The sequence below is a fragment of the Clarias gariepinus genome, chromosome 21, assembly GCF_024256425.1.
Source record: "Clarias gariepinus isolate MV-2021 ecotype Netherlands chromosome 21, CGAR_prim_01v2, whole genome shotgun sequence".
NCBI lineage: Eukaryota > Metazoa > Chordata > Actinopteri > Siluriformes > Clariidae > Clarias > Clarias gariepinus.
The window spans coordinates 9098609-9126215 of record NC_071120.1 but is presented as its reverse complement, the minus strand read 5'-3'; the positions used below and the strand labels follow the sequence as shown (position 1 = coordinate 9126215).

The window sequence follows — 27607 nt, the reverse complement described above, 5'->3', positions numbered from 1 at the left end:
TGTTTTGTAAATAAAGACTCTTTTGTTCAAATACCCTCTGCGCTTATGCCTGCCCTTTCAAGCCCACGGCATTACCATCAGCCCAATATACCACCATTCATGACAGTAACTAATATGTAGATATGTTTTTTTAATCACACAATTATTTCATTACACAGCAAATCACTAACATGTTTGAAACTCTTAAATTGATTTGACTTTATTAATGCTTAAATATTAAAAGAAACCAAATCATAGTATGTATTTATGACTACTTAAGAAACATGATTACACAATATTACTTTCTAAGATGCTATAATGTCCCAGATAAAGTACATGAAATAAAAGTTGAAACAGTCAAAGATAAAAAAAACCCCTGCATTTTCTTTACTTTCTTGTAAACCTCTAAATACATAGCCACAATATTTAGTTACTACGTTATTGTGATTAACAATTTTTATGATGAATGTTGTCACAAATAGTAGAAAGTAGTAAAATCAAACATAGTTTTTACTACAGTAAAAATCAACCTAACCTAACCTACACGTACAGAACACCACCACACACTATTTGAATTTTAGCTAAATATCACAATTTTTTTCCCAAGCATAGATTACACTAGTCATTTGCTTGAGACTCTTGAAAAAGATTCTAGGACTAAAGATGCTTATGCAGATGTGCAATTTGAAAAGCTGACTTTTTTCCAATTCATGTTTTTTCACTAGAATTAGACTTGACTTCTTCCTTCAACTCATTTTAACCCCTCATTACTCAAATTTTCACTTGATTTCTCACTTGATTCCTTCCTCGATTCGTGACCTGATTAATCGCTCAATCCTTCACTTGTTTCATCACTTGATTCCTCACTTGATTCCTCACTTGTTTCATCACTTGATTCCTCACTCAGCTCTTTATTCTCCACGCAATTCCAGAATTTTTGGATGGGTGTTTTTTTGGGGAGTTTTCCGTTACCTTTGTAGAAAAGCATCACTTTTGTTTCAGCTAAAATTCGGGGCAGGGTGTATGAAACCTGAAGAATAGCAAATTAATAAAATTAATTAATACATTGCATCTGTAACAGGTTGTCTCTAAAACCCACGCTTATGCATGCTGAATGTATGCAGATAGTTATGTCCTGTCGGACAGAAGACTTTATCTATTAGAGATGGAGGCTGGTCTGCCTGATCTGCAGCATGAAAAAAGTTAACATTGATTATTTTTGTACTTCTTTAATAGACAAATCTGCGCTACTGCATTTTGTTTACAAGACATGTACAGTTGTGTTCAAAATAATAGCAGTGTGTTGAAAAAAGCGAGTAAAGCTCCATATCCATAAAATAACTTTGATTTTTAATTTAAATCACACAAATGCATTGGACACCCTGCACGTCCTATTCTGAATCACAACATGAAGAAAAATGTGCTAAATGGATTATTAGTTTACAGAAAGTAGAGAAAAACAAATATTAGTCTGTTAAAAAAAATAGCAGTGTCATCATTCATCTTCACAAAGTGATGAATTTACAGTTTAAACAAAAATGCTTGAAGTTTAATCTTTCTTGTACATCTCTGCACTAATATTTAGTTGTATAACCATGCTTACTGAGAACTGCTTCACATCTGTGACAATTGTACTAAATGCCACAATTCCTCTGCATTTCTTGGTTTTGCCTCAAAAACAGCATTTTTATTGTCAGGCCACAACTTTTCTAATGGATTAGGGTCTGAGGATTGGGCTGGCCACTCCATAACATCAATCTTCTTGTCTGGAACCAAGATGCTGCTTGCTTACTGGTGTGTCTGGGGTCGTTGTCTTGTTGAAACACCCATTTCAAGGGCATTTCTTTTTCAGAATAAGGCAACATGACCTCTTTAAGTATTCTGATGTACTCAAATTGATCCATGACCCCTGAAATGTGATAAATAGGCCCAACACCATAGTACGAGAAGCATCCCCATATCACGATGCTTGTGCATCTGTCTTCACAGTGTACTGTGGCTTTAATTCAGTGTTTGGGGGTTGTCCTACAAACTGTCGGCGGCCTCTAGACCCAAAAAGGACAATCTTGCTTTGATCAGTCCACAAAATATTGCGCTGTTTCTCTTTAGGCCAGTCAATGTGTTCTTCGGCGAACTGTAACCTCTTCAGCACGTCTTTTTTCCAACAATGGGACTTTTTGCTGATAGCTTGACTTCACACAGCCATCTTCTAATAGTAACAGTACTCACAGGTAACTTTAGGTGTTCTTTGACCATGCTGGAACTGATCATTTGCTGAGTCTTTGCCAATTTTGTTATTCTTCGATCCATTCGAATGGTAGTTTTCCATTTTCTTCCACATCTTTCTGATTTTAATTTCCATTTTAAAGCATTTGATATCATTTTAGCAGAGCAGCCTATCATTTTCTGGACTTTTTTGTATGTTTTTTTCCATCTCTAATCAACTTTTGAATCAAAGTACGCTGTTGTTCTGAACAATGTCTGAAACGATCCTGTTTTACTCAAATTTTCAGAGGGAAATGTACAGGACTATCTTTTCTGTTTGACACCTGTTTTCCTCAGAATAATTTTCCTCTCCAGTTGAACTCCACACTGCTATTATTTAGAACACGCCCCATTTCAATTAATGATTAAATTACACAGAATCAGGTGCATCCAATCATGACTGTTGGGTCTGTTGGTTTTCTATTACTCCACTGATTCTGTTAGTGAGTAATAGAAAATTACTAATCACATGTAGCCTCTCTCTCACTGATTCTGTTAGTGTGTGTGACTCCCTCCTCTCGTCTTACACAGTACACACACATACTCGGCGCACGCAGCAAATATTTAGATTTTTGATATTTGTTTTCAGAGAGTCAGACTTTATTGAATTTTTAATATGTGTTCTTTAAGTATACAGTAGTTCTCTAGGCTACCTAAAGAATTTTTATCCAGCCCCCCCAAAAAATATATTATTATTTTTATTATAATTTACAGCCTTTACAGCACTGTCACAATAAAACAGTTGTTTCAAGTTCCTTAATTTAGGCTACATAATTTAATATAAAGAACTGAGAGCTGGCACTTGACTTTTGCACAATACAATAGATTATACTTAGGAGGGACTCTGCTCTCAGTAGTAGCTACATTTACTACAGTAGTTGCTAATAAAAAAATACAAAATGCTTTTGTAATGTCACTAATAAGGCACTAATACTAACTCTAAGGCACTAATACTATTACTAGATTCAGATCCAGTGTGCGAAATAATAATAGGAAAAGTTCACAATTCTATGTTTATCTGGTTGCAAGTGTGCATTATGAATAAAATACAGAGCTACCTCATTTTCAGACAATTTCACTGCTTTGCCCAGGTGTCTTTTTCTGTAGAACCACAGAAACTGGATTGGATCTTCATGATCCCTTCCATAATTTAACTTGACAGACTGTAAATAAAGTCCAGCAATTAGTCAATATGTTTTTAGCATTATGAGACAATACAAATGTAAAATTTGACAGACATAATTATGGGTGTTTAAGCTATATGTACCCATATTTCTTTCATGCAGTGGTTTCATAGCTAGTTTTCAAGTGTATGTACTGTTTTTTTAATTCTCTAAAAAAAAGAAAAATACAGAACATTTTAATTTTAAAGTGAATCTCACAAGATTCAAAAAAAGGTGAAGTGAAATATTTCAAGCATTTTTTGTTTTAATTTATTCAATGATTACTGCTTACATATAGTCAAAAATCCCTTGAAAATTCTATATCTGTATTGTTAAATATTTTTTGAATTATCTTATATTACCACATTGATATTGATCACATATTCAGTACTAGTGAATACAGCATTAGATGTGTGCATCCAGGGTTAGTGAAAGTAAGAGCAGCATGTTTTCAGAAGTGATACATACAAGATCGTATCCAAATGTTTTGAGACTAGTTATGTACACGCTAAGAAATGGCAGTACAAGGCTGCACACACAGTCACAGGGATCACCGACCTTCATAAGTCAGTGTGCTCAAAGACATCTTTCTGTGTACATTAGGAGCTGTGCAACTGGTGCTATTCTGACCATGTGCGTCACCACATCCGCTATTTCATCATGGATGGCAAGTTAAAACAAAGAGCGAATGTGAAATTCTGGGCAACTGGTCAAATCTGCCACAGAGACGTTTGACATGATTTGGCAAGTTTATGGAGATGCTCCAAAATGTCAAAACCATTCGGCAAAACAATGCACAACATTGCTGCCATTGTCGGTGTGTCATTCAGGAACAGTTCTCATCTGTGATTTGAACATGTGTCATATAACTGCCAAGTTCGTCCCTAGGCTGCTAACCCAAGAGCAGAAGGAACATTGTGTCAAAGTCTACCAGGAACACTGTCAGTGTGTGTGGATGACATTTCCTTCATGTGGAGGATTGTTACCAGTGATGAAACATGCGTGTATGAGTATGACCTTGAGTCTAAGGAACAGTCTTCACAGTAGAAAAGCCCATCTCCACAACTAAAAAAAGCGAGGTGTTTGACCAAGTACATGCTCATCATCTTTTTATCCGTAGTGTTATGCATCAAGAATTCATCCCTGGAGGCCTCACCATCAACAGCAAATTCTATTGCCAGATTTTAAGGCGTCTGAGGGAGGACATTGCTATTAATATTAAAGGTGTGGATATTCCAGTAGGTGCATAAAGAGATTTCGGTCGGGCTCTGTTAGTTTTAGGACTGAAATTGTCATGAACAGTTTTGTACTCAAGTCTACATCAGTGAACAGTTGGTAACTTTAACAAGATGGACTTTCTGTTAACTAAAACACATTTCCTGGTATAGAACTGCACCTTTGGCCTAATAATTAAGTTACAGAAGGAAAGTAATACAAACACAAAGTTGACATGACAAATATTTAGGGCCCCAGCTAACATCAGCCCTATTATGTCATATTGAGTGAAGTGTGCAGGTTGTGCAGTGTACCTGGGTGGCGATGGTGCAGGGTGCTTGGACCCACTTATCATTGCTTGCAACTATATATTGTATTGAATTAAAGGGAAAACATGTTTTGAGAATTTTCAAAAATTAAAAAAAAAAAAACCTGAAATCCCTTCTTCACACATTTAGATATTTAGATCCTTTATTAATTTAGTTGTGCAAGCCCTTTGGTAGAAATTATAGGTTGTTTATATAAGGGTCCTGATGCCTCTGCCACTTTTGGTGATCAAAAAAAGATAGAAAAGAAAAGATAGAAAAGTGCGCAGAAAGTTGAGAGTCAGAGGTAAAGCCTCTGCCTCCTTAAGACGCCGTGAAAGAGAGAGAGAGAGAGCGCGCGCGACACGCCTCAGTTTAGCATGCGCTCTGTGTTTATGTTTGTACTGCAAAGCACACATACACTCTCTCTATAAATCCTCGGTAAGGGCTAACGCCCCGAGAGGATATTCGTTTTTGTTTTAGTTTCCAGAGCCCCAACCGTTCTCGCATAGACGGCAGAGCTCTGCTTATTTTTGGTTTTCAGTTTTCTTTTGTTCCCTTTGAGTCTTAATTATTAATCCCATGCCATCTCCAAACGGGAAGGTCTTCCCGTGCATGTCATAATCACTTTTAGAAAACACCTATTTCGTTGACTCCCTCTAAAGCCCTGAACATCTGTCATCATCTGCACCTGTTTCTCACTGGTTTATACCTGAATTTTTGATTTTTTTCATGCTTGAATGTACAGTATGTGGCTTAATAAACAAAAATATTCCTCTGAAACTGATCAGGTACTGGACTGAAAAAAGAGAGGTCAAAATTTGGCAAAAACAAGATGCAAAAATTCCTTCAGGAAGCCTGGAGAATTATTCCTCAAGACTATGTTAATGTACAACAAAATCTGGGTCTTTGGAAGCCAAATATGAAGAAATGAGAGGTGGGTGAAGACTTGCACAGTACTGTAAGTGTTGTACACCTGAATTTGCATTGTTTAATATGATCAAGATCCATCAGATCGGATGTTAAGCATTTGTGGACTTAAATCTTTAGGTTGATGGTCAATGGGAAGAGAATAATGAACATGTTTTGGTAATCGAAAGATGTGTTTGGTAACATGATGTTACCAAAATTCATACTGGAAATTTATACTGAAAAAATGTTATGTTAAGGTTAATATATAAACAGAAATTCTATTTGGCCCACCACCAGTGTCCAGTGTTTGGGTGGCTGGTGTAGCGGCGATCAGTGTATCCGGAGGCCAGTGCACCCGTCTCTCACTGTGTAACAGTAGGCAATGTCATCACCTTTTATGTCATACTTTGAGGTAGTAATATTTATGTTGAAACATTTGAGGAGCAGCAGCAAGTTGACTGCACATTTCATTCATTCACATTTTCATTTCATTCGAAGGTAATCATAGCACACGGGGCCTCAGCATCTGCGGATACCCACTAGTATTAGTATTAGTATTACACTAGAAATGTTTTGAATGGCTATTGTCCCTGTGACAAGAAACCTTTTTTTCCTAGTTTGAGGTTTTGGCTACAGAATAGTTAATCATACAATGTCAGAATTTATAAACTGTACATAACTGCCTGTGTATATACTATGTCATTCTCTCCCATGGTGGCAACATTGTAGTAACATCTAAACCCAAGACAGTTAATAAGATAAGTAAAGCTACAGGATACATCTGAGCACCATTTGGAGTGCCACAGTAAATAATCTGAATACATTTTAAAAAATGAGATTTCACTTTTTTTTTAATTCTTTTTAAGAATGTTTTCTCTTTATAGGCACTAAGATCATTATAGGCAATAAGTGTACGGTGAAACTTTCTGATTCCACTGTATGTTAATAGTGTTATAATTATTGGCTTGAACGAAAAATTATTATTTTACAATTTTTATTCTTACTGGTTTGCAAGCCTTACACCCAAAGATCCAGGGGGCCATATTCCAAATAACCTTATGGAATTAAAATATTTTATACATGGCACATATAAAAAATTAAATAAAAAAAAAACTACTCAAAACAGAAAAAAGCTCCCCAAATTTAAGGAACTACACAGTATACATTCACCTAAAGGATTATTAGGAACATCTGTTTAATTTCTCATTAATGCAATTATTTAATCAACCAATCACATGGCAGTGGCTTCAGTGCATTTAGGGGTGTGGTCCTGTTTAAGACAATCTCCTGAACTCCAAACTGAAGGTCAGAATGAGTAAAAAAGGTGATTTAAGCAATTTTGAGCATGGCATGGTTGTTGCTGCCAGACGGGCCGGTCTAAGTATTTCACAGTCTGCTCAGTTACTAGGATTTTTTTCTAGGGTTTACAAAAAATGGTGTAAAAAAGGAAAACCTCCAGTATGCGGCAGTCCTGTGGGCAAAAATGCCTTGTTGATGCTAGAGTTCAAAGGAGAATGGGCCGACTGATTGAAGCTGATAGAAGAGCAACTTTGACCCACCGGGTACCACTCATCTCCACTATAAATAGGAAAAAGAGGCTACAATTTGCACGATCTCACCAAAATTGAATATTTAAAGACTAGAAAAATGTTGCCTGGTCTGATGAGTCTTGATTTCTGTTGAGACATTCAAATGGTAGAGTCAGAATTTGGTGTAAACAGAGTGAAAACATGGATCCATCATGCCTTGTTACCACTGTGCAGGCTGGTTGTGGTGGTGTAATGGTGTGGGGGATGTTTTCTTGGCACACTTTAGGCCCCTTAGTGCCAATAGGGCATCGTTTAAATGCCACGGGCTACCTGAGCATTGTTTCTGACCATGTCCATCCCTTTATGACCACCATGTACCCATCCTCTGATGGCTACTTCCAGCAGGATAATGCACCATGTCACAAAGCTCGAATCATTTGAAATTGGTTTCTTGAACATGACAATGAGTTCACTGTACTTAAATGGTCACAACCCGATAGAGCATCTTTGGGATGTGGTGGAAGGGGAGCTTTGTACGCTGGATGTGCATCCCACAAATCTCCATTAACTGCAAAATGCTATCCTATCAATATGGGCCAACATTTATAAAGAATGCTTTCAGCACCTTGTTGAATCAATGCCACGTAAAATTAAGGCAGTTCTGAAGGCGAAAGGAGGTCAAACACCGTATTAGAATGGTGTTCCTAATAATCCTTTAGGTGAGTGTATGAGTTTTATATTTTTTGTAACTTACCTTGACAATGAAATGGTCTTCATTTATAGATTTCTCATTTATCCATTGCTGCCATTCCTTAGTCACACACATGCGTGCACACACACATACACACACACAGTGGAAGACATGTTTATTTGTAAAAGACATTAGTAAATATACAAGGAATGTTATAATGATTCATTGTTTTATTTTTTTTGCCTCTAAATTTATCCTCTTTTTAATTTGTTTATTGTGATGAAATTTCTACAGAAGAAAACATTTTTGTGCTCACGACTAAAACATTTGACTTACAGTGTTGTTTGGGTCTTGTTGGGTACTCTGCAGCCAGTTCCTTACTGCTGTCTAATCTCACACACACACACACACACACACAAAGAAAGATCTGAGCAAAGTCATATACTTATTTATATACCATTGCAAAGTAATTCTGTTTTTATTTCAAAATCTAAAAAGTTTTACTTTATTAGTTTTTGCACACCTTTATGCAGCTGACATTTAAACATTGTAGTTTTCCGAAGCCCAGTTACTGTATCTGTCATCTGACTCTGGGACCTCCCTAATATTTTTTCTTCATATCTTTGGATATTTAACTCAGCTTGTCTTCTCAGTTACAATATATTTTAGTAAAAATTATCATAAAATTTTTAAATAATGACCAAGTATCTCGAGAGCTTCATTTATGATCAAACAATATTTGTGTATATGATCTGAAAATTATTTGATTTATTGCTTAAATGTCTACAAAGCTGGTTAACGTTATACAGTATTTGAGCACTCTTTAAAGGTGTTTCACGTCTAATGCTAATTCACTTGTCTGCTTGAGTGTAGAGCAGCATGTTTTATTTATTTATTTATTTATTGTGTGGGGGGGGGGGGGGGGTCACGTAATACGATCTATAATAATGTTTGGTAAAAAAAAAAAAAAAATTCTGACTAACTTTCCACTTTTCAGCACTGTCCAAATGTGCCAGCTTATCATTCTTATACATTTTGCCACCAGCAAACTTGTAAAGTTTGCGTTTGTCAATTCTTCTAATGATTTTTCTTGCTGTTTTGAGGTTTTCGTCATTTGACCGCATGATTTCATGAAGAATGTCATCTAGAAAAAGAGAGAACACTATACAAACCAGTTCCAGTAGATATGATATTCATGTTTAGCTGGTAATTTAGAAAAGCATTATTTCAGAAAATTGTGCATGAACCTGTGAGATTCAGGTATGTTTTAGGGTCCATAACTGCCTGAGAAATTTTCTTGTCACCAATCCTAAAGTGGGCTTCAGCTTCCAAAAGCACATCTATAATCCTTGTAATTGAAAAGAAAAGACATGGTCAAAACATAGGCATTCAGAAAAAAACAGGACTTTTGATTGTGCAGAATAACAAAACACTGTTATAAGAGAAAAAACTCCATTTATTTCTCTATATAATTCTCTGCTACACGAATGCACTTATCCCAGCGTTTCACTATCAAGGTTGAAAGTTCTCTCAGTACACCAGAGCTACAGTTGAACTGCCTGTTTCAGGTCTAAAACTCTGGCCTCCCAGAAACTCCTTTAATGGCCCAAACATGTGGAAATTGCTTGAAGTGAGGTCAGAACTGTATGGGGGATGTGGCCATAACTCTCAGCTGTTCCTGTAACGTGGAGGTGGTGTTGGTGAATGATGGTGTGTACAGTTCCCACACACCAGTACAGATGTGTTTTTTCCACAAGCTGGCAACAAGCTATCCATCAGTTTTTAAGGATCTCGTGTTACACTCGCTGAGTGTTCATGGAACAACTGTAGTGGCCTCTGAACCACCTTGGCCGGAATTGTCATTCATGGACATTTTTTAATGTTTGCAAATGTTTTATTTTGGTGTGAGTCTCATCACCATACTGTGCTTAAAGTACATATCTGTAAATATCTTCTGTACACGTAAATTAGTTTTACAATTTAATTTATGAGAAATTTCATTACAAGTACAAGACACCTAATTCCATCACAAGGCTTGACATCCCATGTAAAAATATACTTACTGCTGTCACTAGCAACATTCTAAAATTATGCTTGACTAGCACTACAGCTGATGTTTCTGCAAATCTCAAAGTGAACTCACATTGTTTCGATTGCCACTTTTACCCTGTGATGGCAGACGGTGTAGTGAAGTATATATCGATTATGAAAGAGTTCGTACATGTTGATCGCTTCCTTAATTAAATAAAGAAAAAAAATCATTGTTTTTTTGCTTTATTTGTTAAACATGCTTGTGCATTTAAAAGTTTTCCACATGTAAAGGGTACCTTATCTCTCATGCAGATATGCTCTTCACCCACGCTGTTTTTGCAAACTCGTGCAAACATCATATAGCGCTCATGGGAGAAGTTGCTTTTCATCCCAAGATGGTGACAATCTCTATGAATAGAACATACAGTATAATATTTGTGAAAAAGTAACACTGACTGCGCTTACTTAAAAATAAATTGTATTACACAGAAAGAGTGCATAAACCAAGCTCACCTACTAAAATAATCCATTTTGTCAACATTAATACCTGTATCTTTATTGGCCACAATTTCAAACAAAAAGGGCTTTCTCTTGATTTGGGTAAAACATACACAGTATTAATTAAACAACAGAAAAACAAACAAGATATAAAACATGACAAAAATAGATTTTTGCTTAAGGTTGCTTAAGGCTTTATTAGATAATAATGAGTTTTTTGTTTCTATAAAACAGTTCTGATTCAAAATCTTATATCTAAAAAGATAAATAGATCTCTAGATAAAGTACTTTATTAATTCCAAAGGGGAATTGTAATGTCAGATACTTAGTGTTAATGTTACCAAAATGTAAAAAAAAAAAAAAAAAAAAAAAGATCTCCTTAACCAGAGCAACAACCTTCTAACGCATACCAACTTTCTACAAAATTGTAATTATTTATTTCCATCTCCATTTCTTCCATTATATCCTCACTCGTTTTTTAACCATCAACCCATGTGCTTCACCAAGTTATCATGTGGACTTCTGCGTCAAGTTGCAAGTAACTGCCATGTGCTCATTTGTATTTGTTTTCATCCTCTAATAGGGTTTCTGAACAATTTGTCTTTTTTTCTTTTTGTTTACTGCAAAATCTGTACTGAATTAGTAGTTCCATTTTGAATTTTGTGTATATGTATGTAATGTATGTATGCATGTATGCATAGTTTGCTATATTTGCATTTTTATTACATTTTTAGAACTGCCCGAAGGTTTTCGGCCTTTAATCAGCTCACGGATGAACATGAAGTGGTTCTTTTTAAATGATAGACTTCTACCATCATCATCTTTATAAAATCCACTCTTCATCTTGTTCTTGATGCAACTTTGAATCAGCAGGTTAAACATTTTGGCTGATTGTTCTTCATGCTATGCCATTAAAAAAAAAAACACAAGAGCAATAAAAATCACTTAATAGGCATTACTTATATCTTGTTTGATGGTAATGCACAATTATATCTTTATATTTGAAGCAGATATCTTCAAATATACAAGCTTAACTCTCAAATGGAGGATAACATTTGATTTTATTACAAGCCCAAATTCATTACCTTCCAGTTTTTTAAAGCCCTTGTAATTTCACTTTCCCCTGTTTCTGAAACCTTGTAGGGAAGAGGAGAGAACAAGAAAAAAAAAAACATCCCTATATAAAAGTCTTGCATTTACCTCAGTTGTTTAAATGAAATTATAAATTTTAACCTATTTAAAATTTAAGTCACACAAACTGCTGAGTTACCATTTTCTCTGACAGCTCCTTCAGGAATTCTTCAAATAGATGTGAGAATGGGCCATGACCTTGTTTAAAAACAGACATTATTAATTATAACAAATTAATTAAAATAACTAGAGATGCATTTACATATATGTAAACAGATATGTAAACATAATGGCATGGTTGAAATGTAAGATAGCTTTGCACTCTAATCTTTCATTTCAAGGTTTGGAAAAATGTCTGATACATAGTGTCACTATTTATGATATTTCTTTTGTATTTGTCCCTTTTTTGAGCTCTTCTGTAGGCCTTTTTTGTTGATACAGTTGGTATAGGCTCCATTTTCCAGTTTCCACTTCACTATTCATATGTTCTTAATGATATTCACCTACATACAGTATGGTTTTGTTGAATTAGTTTATTTTGTTTTAGTTAGGTCTTTGATTTTAATGTTGTTATTCTTAGTGGTCGAATTGTAAAAAGAAAATTAAGGGGGTAGTGGTTTCTAAGAACAGTTTAATTTAAGAACAGTTATATTAACAAAATATAAGTTTAATTAAATAAACTTGGAGCCATCAAAACAAAACACATGCATTTAAACATGCAATTGTCAAACCTATCACTTCATCCTTTCCATCGCATTCAACTGGGGAGTATTATAAGAGTACAATACAAATCTACATAAATAATAGTAATGAAATAATTTAATCTACTGTGCGGGATTGCCCTTAGAGGGCGCTGTGTGTTTTGTGTAGTTTTATGTTTTTCGACTCAGTTTCCCAGAATGCACCTCGGGTGAGAGCTCACCTGAACCGAGGTATGATTGGTTATATAAGATGGGCATTTGTTTTGTTGGTTTTGTTCAGTTTTAGTTGGCATTTGTGGTATGGAGCTGTTTGGTTAAGTTTACATTTGTTTTTGTAATAGATGTTCTGAGTGACATTTACTGAAGAAAACCACGCCCCTTGTATTTACATGTGTGACCTGTGTGAAGCGCGAGTTCTACGTAAACAAGTAAGCTCGCAGAGTACCTGTCTGTTGTCATTCTTCCAAAGCAACCTCCTCCTATTACAGTGGTAACAAGGATTAAAAGTATATTTAGAGACTGTTAGTGTTGGAGAAACACTGTGTTGCACTTGTCGTAAAAGTAAAAAGGAACAAGGCACGAGTGGAAAGCCGCTAACAATGTAGCTAAGATGGCCGTGTGAAATACAAGGACGCAAAGGAGGATTTTGAGTCGTACTGTGCATAGAGCAGTGGGTGCTGGCAAATGACATTGCGAGTGAGAAAAAAGTTAGTGTGTTTCTCTCCGTGATTGGGGCAGAGACATATGGACTGTTAAAGAATCTAATCACACCTACGAAGCCGAGTGAACTGAAAGCAGCGTTGCTAGCGCATTACAGACCGCAACCATTAGTGATCGCAGAGCGTTTTAAGTTTCAGAAATGCAACCAAACCAAGGGGAATCCGTGGCATATTACATTGTGGCTTTGAGGCAGCTATTAGTGAGCTGTGAATTTAGACAGTATTTGAGTGATGCGCTCAGAGAAAGATTTGTGAGTGGACTCAATTCAGAGTCGATGCAACGCAACCTGCTGAGTCAAAAGGATCTGACGTTTAACCAGGCTTTGAAATTGCGTCATCTATGGAGCTTGCATCAAGAAACATGCTGGAAATTGCAGGTAAAACAAAGGATTTACCAGTCAGTGAATGCTGTGAATGAAGCAAAACTTTTACCAGTTGGGAAGTTCAAGACAAGAAGAATGTAATAAATGTTACAGATGTGCTGGGAAACATTCTGCTAGAGACCGCAGGTTCAAAAATAAGAAATGTCATGTGTGTAACAAAATCGGACACATTGCTAGAGCCTGTAGAAATAAAAGAGCAGCCAGACAGAAACAGTATGTGGAAGCAGAGAGCTGTAATGAAGGAAAAGATGAGGAATCAGAGTTGTTTGGTATATATACAATTTGCACAACCTCAGACGGAAAGAAAGGAATTGTGGTGAATGTGAAATTGGATGGCAAGTGCATGGACATGCAGCTTGACACAGGAGCAGCTGTGTCACTGATGACAGAACGGGCATACAAGGAGTTTTTGTCTCACCGTTAAGTAAAACCAGCATGCAGCTAATTACTTATTCAGGTAAGAAAATTCCATTGCTGGGATCCGTTAATGTGCCAGTGCAGTATGAGAGGCAGAATATGACACTGCCATTAGTCATTGTCAAAGGGGAAAGACCAGCCCTGCTGGGCCGGAACTGGTTAGAAAAAATTCACTTTGATTGCTACATTTTCAATGTAAAGAAAGCGGAAGTAAACCCTGACCCAGCAGTAAAAGCCGTGCTGAGACAACACCAGAGTTTTTTTCTGCCAAACCAAGCGCAATTAAAGATTTTAAAGCAACTATCAGAGTCTGTCTTGAGGCAACACCGATCTTTTTTAGGAAGCTAGACCTGTTTCTTATGCGTTACGAGAAGCAGTGGAAAAGGAACTGGATAGGCTGGAAAAGGCAGGCATAATATCCAAAATTGACAGAAGTAACTGGGCAGCACCAATTGTAGATGTGCCTATAAGTCCATCCGCATCTGTGGTGACACTAAAGTCCTATTAACCAGAACCTGGAGGAGGAAACGTATATGTTACCCAACACAGAGGATTTGTTTGCTAAGCTAGCAGGCGGCACATTGTTTAGCAAACTAGACTTAGCGCATGCTTATCAGCAATTAAAACTGGACCAGAACTCAGAAAAGTACCTTACCATTAATACTCATCGGGGCTTGCACAAATACCATCATCTGTGTTATGGAGTGACCAGTGTGCCTTCTATTTTCCAGGCCATCATGGATCAAATCCTTCAAGGGCTAGATTATGTTACCTGTTTCCTGGATGACATCCTTGTCATTGCCAGCACAAAGGAGGTGCATATCAGGAAATTGGATGAAGTGTTGACGAAGCTGGAGAGGTATGGCCTCAGAGTAAAACTTTCCAAGTGTCAGTTTATACAAAGCAGCATTGAGCATTTGGGGCAGCGCATTGACAAAGAGGGACTTCACCCTACTGACGAAAAGGTAGCAGCAATTGTAAATGGGCTGAAACCAAGCAATGTCACTAAGTTACGATCCTTTTGGACCTTCTTGCAAGGTCGTTTCTTGCTAAATCTTTCCAGTAGGCTTCAGCCTTTACATAATCTGCTTAAATAGAAGCAACCATGTAGCTGTGAAATGGCTTTTAAGGAGGCGAAACTGCTGCTGCTCGGTAGCATGATGCTGGTGCATTATGATGGCAAGCAACCCCTGAAATTATTGTGTATTGCCTCACCTATGGGGTGGGCGCTGTGATCTTGCACGTAATGGACAATGGAGAAGAGCGCCCTATAGTGTTCGTGTCTCGCACGTTGACTGAAACTGAGAAAAACTATGCTCAAATAAAATGAAAAACCTTCTAAGCCTCTATAGGGTAAGGAAGTTCCATAAACATTCTCGGACCAAAGGCAGCAATACCAACTTTGGCAGCTCCACGAATGCAGTGATGGGCATTAGTGCTGATGGCTTATAATTACGACTCTGAGTATCGGAAATCAGCTGACCACATAAATGCAGACGCAATGTCCAGGCTGCCAACAGTGGTAAAAAAACTGTACTGGAAAAGACGGAAGAGTGTTCTACTTTTCCCAGGTGTCAGCAAGAGAAATAGCCCAAGCAACACAAAAGATTTCACACTATGTGTGAAGAAAATCTGAAGCCATACTTTACACGTAGACATGAACTGTCAGAGGATCAAGGTTGTGTTTTGTGGGAAATGCACGTTATAATTCCTTTTAAATATTAATCAAGACTACTGGACGAGCTGCACTATGAGCACCCCGGAATCTGCCGGATGAAGGCGCTTGCTCATAGCATTCTGTGGTGGCCAAGATTGGATGGCTCTCCGAGGTTTTTTTGCAGCTTATGGGCTAACAGAAGAGGTGGTCTCCAATAACGGGCCATAACTAGTGTTCACAGAGTTAACTGATTTCCTAAAAGAAAATGGAATAAAAAATACACAAGTTCCTGCCTACCACCTGGCCTTCAACAGTGCTGCCGAAAGATCTGTTCAGATACTTAAACAGTTACTCCTGAAAAGTGTTTGCGAAAAACAGAGAAAGCAGGTGTTTTCACTTAAGCACAAATTGGCAAATTTCTTGATAAGGTAACATAGTACTCCTCATACCGTGACAGGAAAAATACCAGCAGAGCTGTTTCTAAAGCGTCAAATCCGAACATGTTTTTCACTGTTTAAGCCTGATCTAGCAAAGTCAGTTCAAGAAAAGCAGCAGGAACAAAAGAGACAACATGATCAAGGAAAACTAGGCCTAAGATCCTTCGTGGATGAAGAGCTATTACGAGTCTGGAATTTCAGAGGAGCTCAGGAGAAATGGTTGAGTGCAAAGGTGATCGAGCGGAAGGGTCCTGTAAGTTATCTTGTGGAGGAGGGTCACAGAAGGCACACGGTGCATTGAACAACCATGGGCTGCCATTGACTGGAAAAGATTTTTATACAAGTATTAAAGGCAATACGTATGTTTATAATCGTTAGTTCATTACATTATTTATGAGCCTCCAAAATGTGTGTGCATGTGTTTGTGAAATTAGCTGTAATTCCTGAATGGTTAATGCCCCACCTTTGTAAAACCCTTTAAATCAATGTATCTTGGTAATTCCTTAGTTCATCTCTTTTTTTCCATCTTCTTCATCTCAGATCATCATGATTATTATTAGTAGAAGTAGTAGTCATATGATTTATTCCTGTTGTTGTCTCTATTATCTCTTCTATCAATTACACATTTAAAATGTTTTTTATTTACTTATGCATGCATGCATAGGAGTTATTAGAATGGATTTGTTAGTGCCCCTTTTTCTTTCCTGTCTTTCCCCCCCTCTTTCTCTTGGTTTACATTCATTGGTCTCTTTTTTAGGTTTCTTTGTTTTTGGTTTGTTGTTTATCTTGATTGTCACATTTTATGTTAAAGTATCTGTTTGCATAACTAAAATACATAAAGGTAACTCAAATAAATAAAAAATGCTGTTTTTTACATGTCATTTATCAAGGGAAAACAAGCTGTCCAAACCTCCCTGGCCCTATGTAAAAAAATACTTGTGCCCTTGCTAAGTCATGATAAAGTCAGAGAGGCCAGATTGAGGTGGTTTGGACATGTTCAGAGGAGAGATTGTGAATATATCGGTAGAAGGTTGCTGAGGTTGGAACTGCCAGGCAGAAGGTCTAGAGAAAGACCAAAGAGGAGATTTATGGATGCAGTGAGAGAGGACATGAAGTTAGTTGGTGTGAGAGAAGAGGATGCAGAGGATAGGGTTAGATGGAGGCAGATGATTCGCTGTGGCGACCCCTGAAAGGGAACAGCCGAAAGACAAAGAAGAAGGCCCTTGCTAAGTCATAAATAAACTGTGACTTTTGGAAACCTGTCTTAAATTTTACTTACCATACCCAGACCTGATTACTACCAGACCTGTCAAATCAAGGAATCACTTAAATAGAACGTGTCCGACCTGTCTTATCTAAAAAGAACACCATAATCTAAAGAAGTTCAATAACAGATGAGAAATAAATAATTGACATGTATCAGTCTGGTAAGAGTTACAATTTCGAAGGCTTTGGGACTCCAGTAAATCAAAAATGAAGGTAACTTAGAACAATGGTGAACCTTCCCAGGAGTAGCTAATGTATCATAATAACTCCAAGCGCACAACCACAACTCTTCCAGGAGCTCATAATAGAACCCAAAACAACATTAACAACAACATCAAACGACCAACTGTGCGTCCTGTTACATCTGGTGTAAAGATAACGCCGAATTTCATAAAAGGTACATTATACCACCAGTCAAACATAGTAGTGGCAGTGTGATGATCTGGGGCTGCTTTGCAGTTTAAAGACCCGGACAACATGCCATGATTGATAGAATCATGAATGCTGTGCTCTACCAGAAGAGCATGCTGTGCATGATGTGAAAGATTCATTGGCAGTTATCACAAATGCTTTATTGCAGTCATTATAACCAGTTATCAGGTTTTGGGGCCAATTTTTTTTTGTCAGTAGGTGGGGCTTGTGGACTGTAGAGATGGATCAGAGCAGAGCCATAGTAATGAAAATGGAGGCGTTAAAACAGAGCCGTGAGATCCGTCAGCAAGGTAGTTGAGCCAAAATGTGAAGCAGAGCCGTACTGTCGCATGACAGCGTAGAAAAGGAAATGTCAAGGGATAAGAGTGGTCTTTAAACAGCGTGAGTGAGCTGAGAGCATGACAGTGCCCCCCTCTAATGAAAGCCTTCAACTGTTGCACAGGTTGTGTCATGCCAACGTCTGTAGAAATTTTAGTAGACAGTTTATAAAGTCGGGGCTAGAACACATGGAGAGAGACCTACAGTGACTAATTCTTTTGCTTTGTTTATCCGCTGGACTGGGGAACCTGAGAACAGGCTGGGATTGGCACCAATGAGCTTGCAGAAGGTGTTGTTGCTTTATAATCCGTAATTGTCCTTAATCCCTGCCACAGGCTCCTAGATTCACTCTGTTGGAGTTGTGACTCTAGTTTCCTCCCGTAGCGCTGCTTCGCCTCTTTTACCGCCTTCCGGACGCTGTATGATGCAGCCTTGTATGGTTCCATGTCCCCCGACGCGAGTCCTGTGTTGTATGCAGCGGTGCGAGATTTCAGAGCGTCGCGAATGGTTTTATCCACCCACGGCTTCTGGTTGGGAAACGTTCTAATAGTCTTTTTTTCCACGGTATCATCCGCTAGTTTTCCGATGAATCCCACAACCGCTTCCGTAAACACGCTGACGTCATCGAAGCTGTTCCTGAACATGTCCCAGTCTGCGTCATTGAGTGCGTCCTGTAACGCGGCCACCGATTGGTCTGTCCAGCACGCGACCTCCCTCTGAACCGGAACTTCCTGTTTCAGCCTTTGTTTGTATTTTGGCATGAGTAGGATGGCGGCGTGGTCGGTTTTACCAAACGGTGGGCAAGATTGTGCCTTGTAGCGTCCTTGACCGTTGTATAACAATGATCCACTGTCCTTTCGCCCCTGGTGGGGCAGGTGATATGCTGATAAAAGTTCGGCGCTGCGCGTTTGAGGTTGACGCTGTTAAAGTCCCCCGCTACAATAGCGGTGTTGTCCCGGTGTTGTGATTGGTGCTGTGTGAGTGCCTCATGCAGCTCGCATAAGGCAGTGTCCGTGTTCGCTTGTGGTGGAATATAAACGGCACTGATTATGACCGATGTAAACTCCCTAGGTAGATTAAAAGGACGACACATGATGGACAATAGTTCCAGATTTGGTGTGCAGGAGCCTGTGAGAGAAACAACGCTCGCGCTGTTGCACCAGCTGCTGTTCACCATTAAACACACGCCGCCTCCCCTTGACTTCCCCGAGTCCCGTGTCCTGTCCATGCAGTGAACCAAGAAGAACTCGGCCGGCTGGATGGCGTGGTCCGGCACCACTGGGTTCAGCCATGTCTTGGTGAAGCAGAGGAGATTGCAGTCCCGTATGTCTCTCTGGAACTTTATCCTGGCCCTGAGGTCATCGAGCTTATTTTCCAGTGACTGGTCGTTGGCGAGCAGGATGCTAGGCAGAGGTGTGCGGTGTGCACACTCTCAGCCTGTTCTTGACGCCGGCTTGTTTCCCTCGGGGCCGCAGCTTCACGTCGCGTCCTTTGTTGTCCCTCAGGATCTCACTCGGCCAGCTCGGATCCGGAGTTAAAAAAGTCGAATTGTGAGATTGCTGTGGATCACTTTTTTCTCTAAAATTTTTTTAAATCAGGTGGAAATTCTTTCCATAATTTAATTATGTTCATTCAACAAGTTATTTTTTGAGTGCAATAAACACGGACTTCTTTGACTGGATTATACTTGACTGGACATATTCCCCGGACTTCTCACCCTCCATCATCGGCCTCCCGGACTTCATTAACCCCGGTAAGACTGAACCATACTCGGTATAACACACATACACACTCAAAAAAATGAACATGGCTACCTGTTACATGTACTAAAATGTAATATGTGGTTTGTACATAATAATTTCATGTTTCCAAGATGAACATGAATGAATTATGTTGTATTTGCATGAAATTCAACAACTTAACTTTCTCCTTTGAGTTCCATATTACCAATATGTGCATACTGTATCATGCTACCTCCAGCTCCAAAAGATTTCTCGTCTCCGCCCTGTCCTTAACCCACACACTGCTGCAACTCTCATACATGCACTGGTCACCTTTGAGTACTGCTCCCCCTTATCTCTCATAGCTAGTGCAAATCTATAATCCCCTCTTCACCTCTTCCTCATTAAGGCTAATCTTCACACTCCCTAACCTGTTTGGACACCAAGGGCTCTAGAGCCTTTAGATACACTGCTCATTAAATACATCCGTAATATTAGACTCTTGAACCACATTCAAATCTCATGTTAAGACTCAATTATTCGAAATTGCATATCCCACATAATGTAAGGCTGCACTTAAATCTTCATGTGATTTTAAATGTTTTAGGTGATGACACTGTCTATTGTTTTATTTAATATTATTATTATTATTAATTTATCTCTTGTTTGAATTGGATGGTGGACAAGGGTGACAAGAAAGGTGCCTATACACAGTGGCAAGAAAAAGTATGTAAACCTTTTTGAATTTCATGGTTTTCTTCATTAATGTGTCATAAAATGTGATCTGATCTTTATCTAATGTGCCTAAAATAATAACAAAACATGTAGCCAAAAGTATTCACTCGCCTTCAAATGCATATGAATTTAAATAACATCCAATTCTTAATCCATAGGGTTTAATATAAAGTTGGACCACCCTTTGCAGCTATAATAGCTTCAACTGTTCTGGAAAGGCTTTCCACATGGTCTGGGAGTATGTTTATGGGAATTCACTATTCTTCCATAGTGCATTTGTGGACCTCGCTTTGTGCACTAAAAAACAATCCCACACCAGTTTCAGCATGACTGCGCACCAAATTGTCAGATTGTTCCTGATGAACAAGCTGAAGGCATCTGTGGCAAGGAAAAACTGATGAGATGCCAATAGGAAGAGACCTTAAGAAAAACCAGACTCAAAAGGGAACCCATCCTCATTTTATGATGAATTAATGCAGAAAATCATGAAATTCCAAAAGATCCACATACGTTTTCATGCCACTATAAAATGTTGTTGGTCTTTTACCTGCTACCACCAAGGGGTCACCACAGCAGACCATTAGATCTGCACAACAACTTGGCACAGGTTTTATGTCCGGTGCTCTTCCTGATGCAACCCTTCCATGGGAGGCTTCCAGTGGCTGGGGTTTGGGCATTGGCTGGCTTTGCTTGAAACAGTGTATCAACATAGCATGAAAATAAATACCATGCTTATAAATTATATTGTCCAGAGGAACTGTAACTGGTCACTCCAGTTAAACTTCACTCTACGTTGTGTGAATCAGACACGGGACACAGGTGGCGGTTCGCTGGAAGCATTTATTCTCTTCTCTCTCTCTCTCTGACACATAAAAGAACAAACCTTCACAGTTTTATTATATTTGTCTAAAATGAGAATTGTAGACCATGCGCCTAACAGACCACGCACCTAATCTGTTATCTTCTTGTACTGTTATAAAAATTCTAAATATAAACAGACAAACAAAATACAGCTTTTTTTCTCAAAGGTATATGGAAAAGTGAAGTTGTTCAGCTGTTTATCAGCAGTGTAACTATGCAGATGTTACACCCCATGTAAAGTTTTTCTAAAGTTACGTAGTAGGAGAGGCGAGTTGCTCGGTCTGTCTGCTGTGCTTCGGTAACCTTCTCTGGCGCCAGGAGAGACTCAGTCAAACACACACACACACGTTGTCTGTCAGAAAGGTCTCTGTTTAGTAACAGCAAAAGATGGGGTTTATATATGTTTGACCAAACGCCTGTGCCATAGACATATGTTAATACAAAGAACATGAACTATTGTAAATGTCCTGGTGAGATCCTGAAGAATCAAAGGAGAGGAAGATAGAGAGGTGTCTGTCCAGAGACAGATCACAAGATGTTGGCTCGAGTTAGGGGGAGAGGGGGAAGGAGACAAAGGGGGAAAGAGAGAGAGAGGGGGAGAGAGACATGAAGAGAGAATGGGAAGGTGTGCGTGGGAGCGTTCACACCTTAAGGAGCAGATGCAAGAGGAGACAGGAAGATAGCAACAGGAAAGATTTAACACGTTAATATCAGATCTATGAGGAAGAGAGCAAGAGAGTAGAAATAACTCCTTTATATATAAAATAATTCTAACAGTTGCCCCCTTAAATTCTAAAAGAATTTGTGAATGTCAATTAGTTAACATAGCCAGGGATATTAACGTGAAGAAGCAGAGATTCATAATTAGTAAAGTCAGCAAAGATGATAAGAAGGATGATAAAGAAAATAGATAGAATAGATAGAACAGTTATAGAGAAGATCAGGATTAAATTACTTCTAAAATCACAATTAGAAATGAAATTAACAGTACATAGGTCATCAGGCGTTGGCACAAAATAAAATAAAATGTGGAAAAAGAGCTAATACAAAGTTGAACCTATATGTGTATGTGAAAAAGGTGAGAAGCGACGAGAGCCCCCTTTTGAGGTGTCTTCAGGACGTGTGTCGCTCCACTAGCCCCTCGGTCCGGGCTAGGAGATTTTGTGAAGTAGTTGTCGATTATCTCAAGCAGTCAGAGTCGTCTGCGGTGCCTTCTTCACACGGCTGGCTGTGAATCTGTGAGAACAGCTGTGCGAGTCACTGCAATTACAGTTGTAGGTGTACTGTAGGCAGCGTCCCCCACCTTCCTGGGATTCAAACTTTTCACCAGCACTGTATCACCTGGGATGGAAGAATGAGTAGGCTTGTCTGTAGGCAGAGGGAGAGAAGCAGAGACATTACCATGAACACTGTTCAGTTTTTCAATGAGTGCTTGCGTGTAATCGCCGACAATCACGTCCAGATCACCTGTAAGGGAAACACCGGGGTTACCTTTTACACAGGGGGTGGGGAATGGTCATCCCATTATAATCTCAAATGGTGAAAGTTTGGTTGTAGAGTTGGGTGTCATTCTAATTTCACAAAGCACAGACGGTAACAGGTCAACCCAGTTCTTACCTGTATCCATCATGGCTTTGGTCAACCTATCTTTGATTTTTCTGTTCATCCTTTCTACCACACCAGAACTTTGGGGATGGTAGGGGATGTGAAATTTCCAATCAAGGCTTAAAAATTTACACAATTTTTGTGTCACTTTGGAGATGAAGGGCGTGCCATTATCACTGTCAATAGATGTTGGAATACCATATCTAGGAATGATTTCTTTAGCCAGAATTTTAACTACTATTGTTCATTTTCTTTTGAGCATGGAAATGCTTCTACCCATTTAGAAAATCTGTCCACAATTACAAGCATGTATTTAAGATTTCTGACAGGTGGCATGTGTGTAAAGTCAATTTGTAAACATTGAAATGGTGCAATAGGCATTGGCAAGGCATCATGTTTAACCTGTTGTCCTTGTTTATTTGCGAGAGCACAGATCAAACAGAAATCTAATAGAACAAGTGTAGCCTGTTTGATATTGCGAATGCAGAATCTGTCCTCGATCATACGGATAACCCCCCGTTTTGCGACATGTGAAATACCATGAAAATGTCGCACTAATAACGGGAGGACAGATTCTGGAAGAGCTATACGGCCAGTCTCATCCCGAATTAGCATATCGCTGCCAGGTGCACACTTACGGGAGGACCAAAAATGTAGATCTTCGGGTGATGAATGGGTTTGCAAGAAGGCTATGTCAATGTCAGATGACAAACTCGGGACGGAGACATGGGACGTCAGAGAGAATACTGTATCCCTACAAACCTGTGGGGACAAAGGTGCTTATTTAGCGGCCCATTTGGCAACTTCATCAGCTAAACAGTTACCCAAAACCTCTTCAGAGTCACCAGATGCATGACCTTTGACCTTCACTATAGCCAATTGCGATGGGAGTAAACTAGCCTGTAAAAGATTAAAGACAAGATTAGCATGTGACATCTTTCCAAAACCATATGTGACATCATAAGCATAAAGAGCCACTGTATCATATTAAGAATATGCCTGGCAGGGCACATATTATGTAATGGGATGGTCTGAGGCATCTGGTGAGCCTGCGGAGCAGAAGAAACAAAACCATTTTCTATATCTCTCTTTTTCTTCCTACACTCCCGTTCCCAATGTCCTGATTTATTAGGTTATTTATCGATCAAAGGATGCAGGCTGCTTGTCAGTACCGCGTATTATGAAAAATACAGCTGGGGGCAAAGCTTTTTCTTACAAAGCCCCAAAATTATGGAATAGTCTTCCAAATAGTGTTCGGGACTCAGACACAGTCTCAGTGTTTAAGTCCAGGCTAAAAACCTATTTATTTGGCCAAGCATTTTTATAAATAGATTTGCCATAGGTAAAGGAGCAGATCTGGGGGACTCATGGACGTAGAGTATTATGGTGAACTGGTATGTTTGGATGCTGTCTTCCTCACTCTCATTGAGCACTCAGGTTTGCTGACGGTGAGGTGATTGTTTGCTTTACATGTCAGAAAGCCCTCATGTTTGTGTTTCCTTCTGGCTCTCCCTTTTAGTTATGCTGTCATAGTTAGTCCTGCCGGAGTCTCTGCTTGCACTCTACAGTTAATATACATTCACATTATACATTGTGTGACTGTGACCATACCTAACTGCCATCTCTCCTCTTCATCTCTTCCCCCCCCTCTTTCTCTTTCCTCTCTCCTCCTGTCTCCCCCTTTCACTCTTTCTCTCTCTCTCTGTCGAGCTACACATGTCGTTCCTGAACTGCCAGTGATCCAGACTCCCTCTGCCCTCCGGACCTGTCTGACCCATCCTGGTGCCCCGCTTCTGGCTGAAGATCTTGTCACATGGATGCCCCGTGTGTCTCTCTGGGATGCGTCTGGTGTCTGGGAATAATTCTCTCTACCTAGAAAATGGTTCTGGCCTTGACTGGTGTTGGCAACTGTTTCTCTGGGGACTTGACAGTTCGATAGTTCATGACTGAAACTTCTTACAAGTCTACCTGGGTCTTCAATAACTGTCTGGACTCCATATTAACATCAATTAACATCAGCTATTATAGCTGAACTGCCTCCCACCCTACACACTGTATAAATGCAGATCATTTACTGCTTTCTGTTTCACCCAGATGAGGATGGGTTCCTCTCAAGGTTTCTTCCTATTACCATCTCAGGGAGTTTTTCCTTGCCACTGTCGCCCTCGGCTTGCTCACCAGGGACAAACTGACCATTTTGATTCATACAAATTCACATTTCATACAAACTTAAATAATTCTTTTGACTGTGTAAAGCTGCTTTGCGGCAATGAAAACTGCTAAAAGCGCTATACAAATAAAACTGAATTAAAGTGAATTGAATTGAATTTATTACAGTATTTGCAGATCGTTTCTTTACAGTGACGTTCCCAGTGTCCTTATCCATTGCAGTTTCTGCATATAATAGTGTGGCATTTAACAGGTTTCTTTGAACCATTAGCACTTATTGTAGGTAACGTGTGATTAGATTTTTCCTCTGAGCGAGGCAATAAAATTGCTTCTAACATCCAGATCACATACCATCCTTTCCATGAGTTGTATTGCAGGTTCGTGTCCGGTCCCTGCTAGAGAAAATTTAAGAGATTTAGCAGAATTACGGTCTATATTATTAACAAAGAAAGTCCCTGTGTAAAAACATGCAGTTTTAAATTATTTTAAATATATTTTAATTCCTAAAACCTACTCCTGTCAAATAGGTGACACAAAAGGTTGAATAAAATTCCAAATCCTTAATCATACATCCAATCATTAGGAGTAAGAGACTGTTTGGAACGACCATTACCCATTTTGTTAGTAAGTTACAGTTAGTAAACAAACCAAGCTTATTGAAGTTAAGCGGACACTTTAAGCTTTTTTTTTTTTTTTTTACGGGTGGTGTGACGTTCGAACAGAGTGTATCAGAATCTATTTAAAACTAAAGAATACTGTAATTTATAAGTGTATTATCAAAATGTGCAATATCTCCGCGTTCCTGATAACACTACCAGGGATATGGATTCTATTTAAAATCTCACGTGCCTCTACACCTTTGGAGATTATCCACACATTTATCAAATACCAATATAGTGAATTAATAAGGCATTCGGCCTTAGAAATAACTCCTTTATATATAAAATAATTCTAACACCCCATGTAGTTACCGAAATCTTTGGTTTAGTTCTCATTGAGTGGCCACACATCACTTCCACATTTCCCTCACTTTTCTTAAATGATTGTTATGTGCCCATAAACAGGCGCATTGTCCGTTGCCTAATCAAGGCATAATCGTGGTGTTTGCTTCGGTTATGACATAGCATAGTTTATTATCTGCTTTGGTAGATCTGATTTATTCAAACGCGATAATACAGCTTTATATCTTTTGGAGGAGTCATTACATTGTTTTAGCAATAAGTTCACTTTTAATTTTTTAACTAAATCGCTGCTCCTGCTCCATCTAAAGCACTGTCACACTAAAAAAACATCCGAGAAGTTCAGAAGCTTCAAATAGAATAAACAAACTAATGAATTTTCCCAAATTGTTATAAAATTAAATAGAGCTTTTGTTTTTGTTATAGTACGAAGCCCCTAGATGGACAAAGGAGAAGAAAAAAACAGCAAAAAAGTCATGTTTTGCGCACTGTAATAACCCTAAACTTTTGCAATATAACCCAAAAAACAAAAGTTTTGGGTTATGACGCAAAAGTTTTCGGTTTTAATGCAAAACATGACTTGTTTTTTTTTCTTCTCCCATTTTTTTTCTCTTCCTTTGTCCACTTACAGACTCTTTAGTAGGTTTTCTTAGTTGAATATGAAAAAAAATATATCGCTGATTATCAACACGGGAATAAATGGCGCATTGTCCAAATGCAAGTTAATCTTGTAACAAAACTATTTGCTTTGAGTATAAGCGCCATCTAGCGATCATTGTGTGTCAGCGACAGTGTCCCATTCAAAACAATAGGCGGTCATATGACCGGTGAATCGCGTCAAAAGTAGGTGACACTGGCACGGCGCTTCTAGTGTTAAAACTCACTTCCTCACTCACTTACTCACTCACTCATCTTCTATACTGATTTATTCTGTATTTAGGGTCATGGGGACCTGGAGCCTAAATGGAACCTGGAACCTCAGGAGGCTTAGGGACAAGGCAGGGTACACCCTGGACAGGGTGCCAATCAATCGCAGGGCACATACACATACACTCACGCACTCATTCACACACTACAGACAATTTGTAAACGGCAATTAGCCTAATCTAAATGTGTTTGGACTGTGGGAGGAAACTTAGTTATCAGCTATGCTATCACAGGGATTTCACCTGGTTAAAAGCAGCATACAGCTGGAATTTATAGACTTAAAATGGTATACTATGTGGAATTTTTAAGATAATCTCTAGGGAAACATGTTTACTGTGATAAAGGACAACAAATGATGGACATACTTTCTGATTTCTTTTTGCCAGTTATCACTGGTTGCCAGCACTTTTTCAAGTATCTGATGAAAGAAGCAACCAAGATAGAGATGGCCTTTGCAGATGGCCTTGTGACACTCTTTTCCCTTGACAAAAAAGAAAAATGAGACGATTTACTTTCCACTTACATGGGCTAAGAACAAAAAGGACTGGACTGTTGATCAAAATGTAAAGAATCTAACACAG

At 38.7% G+C, this 27607-nt stretch overlaps 1 protein-coding gene across 1 annotated transcript; it reads right to left on the bottom strand.

Moving 5' to 3' along the window:
* Window positions 1-802: 802 nt before the first annotated feature.
* Window positions 803-22993, bottom strand: LOC128509775 (deoxynucleoside triphosphate triphosphohydrolase SAMHD1-like). The gene is made up of 13 exons (XM_053481612.1): window positions 22984-22993; window positions 22768-22833; window positions 11859-11917; window positions 11674-11724; window positions 11315-11491; window positions 10604-10680; window positions 10387-10498; window positions 10203-10294; window positions 9307-9407; window positions 9043-9203; window positions 8123-8179; window positions 3303-3407; window positions 803-1009 (listed from the first exon to the last, which is right to left on the bottom strand). The coding sequence occupies exons 1-13, from the start codon at window positions 22991-22993 to the stop codon at window positions 803-805; spliced, it is 1275 nt and encodes a 424-aa protein (XP_053337587.1).
* Window positions 22994-27607: the final 4614 nt, after the last annotated feature.

Excerpts from the sequence above, each read along its gene's own strand:
- LOC128509775 (XM_053481612.1), bottom strand. Across the intron at positions 11,918-22,767 it reads AAAACTGAACAGTGTTCATG|GTCATGGCCCATTCTCACAT; the intron begins GTAATGTCTCTG and ends TTTTTAAACAAG. Across the intron at positions 9,408-10,202 it reads AAAGTGGCAATCGAAACAAT|GATTATAGATGTGCTTTTGG; the intron begins GTGAGTTCACTT and ends TTCAATTACAAG.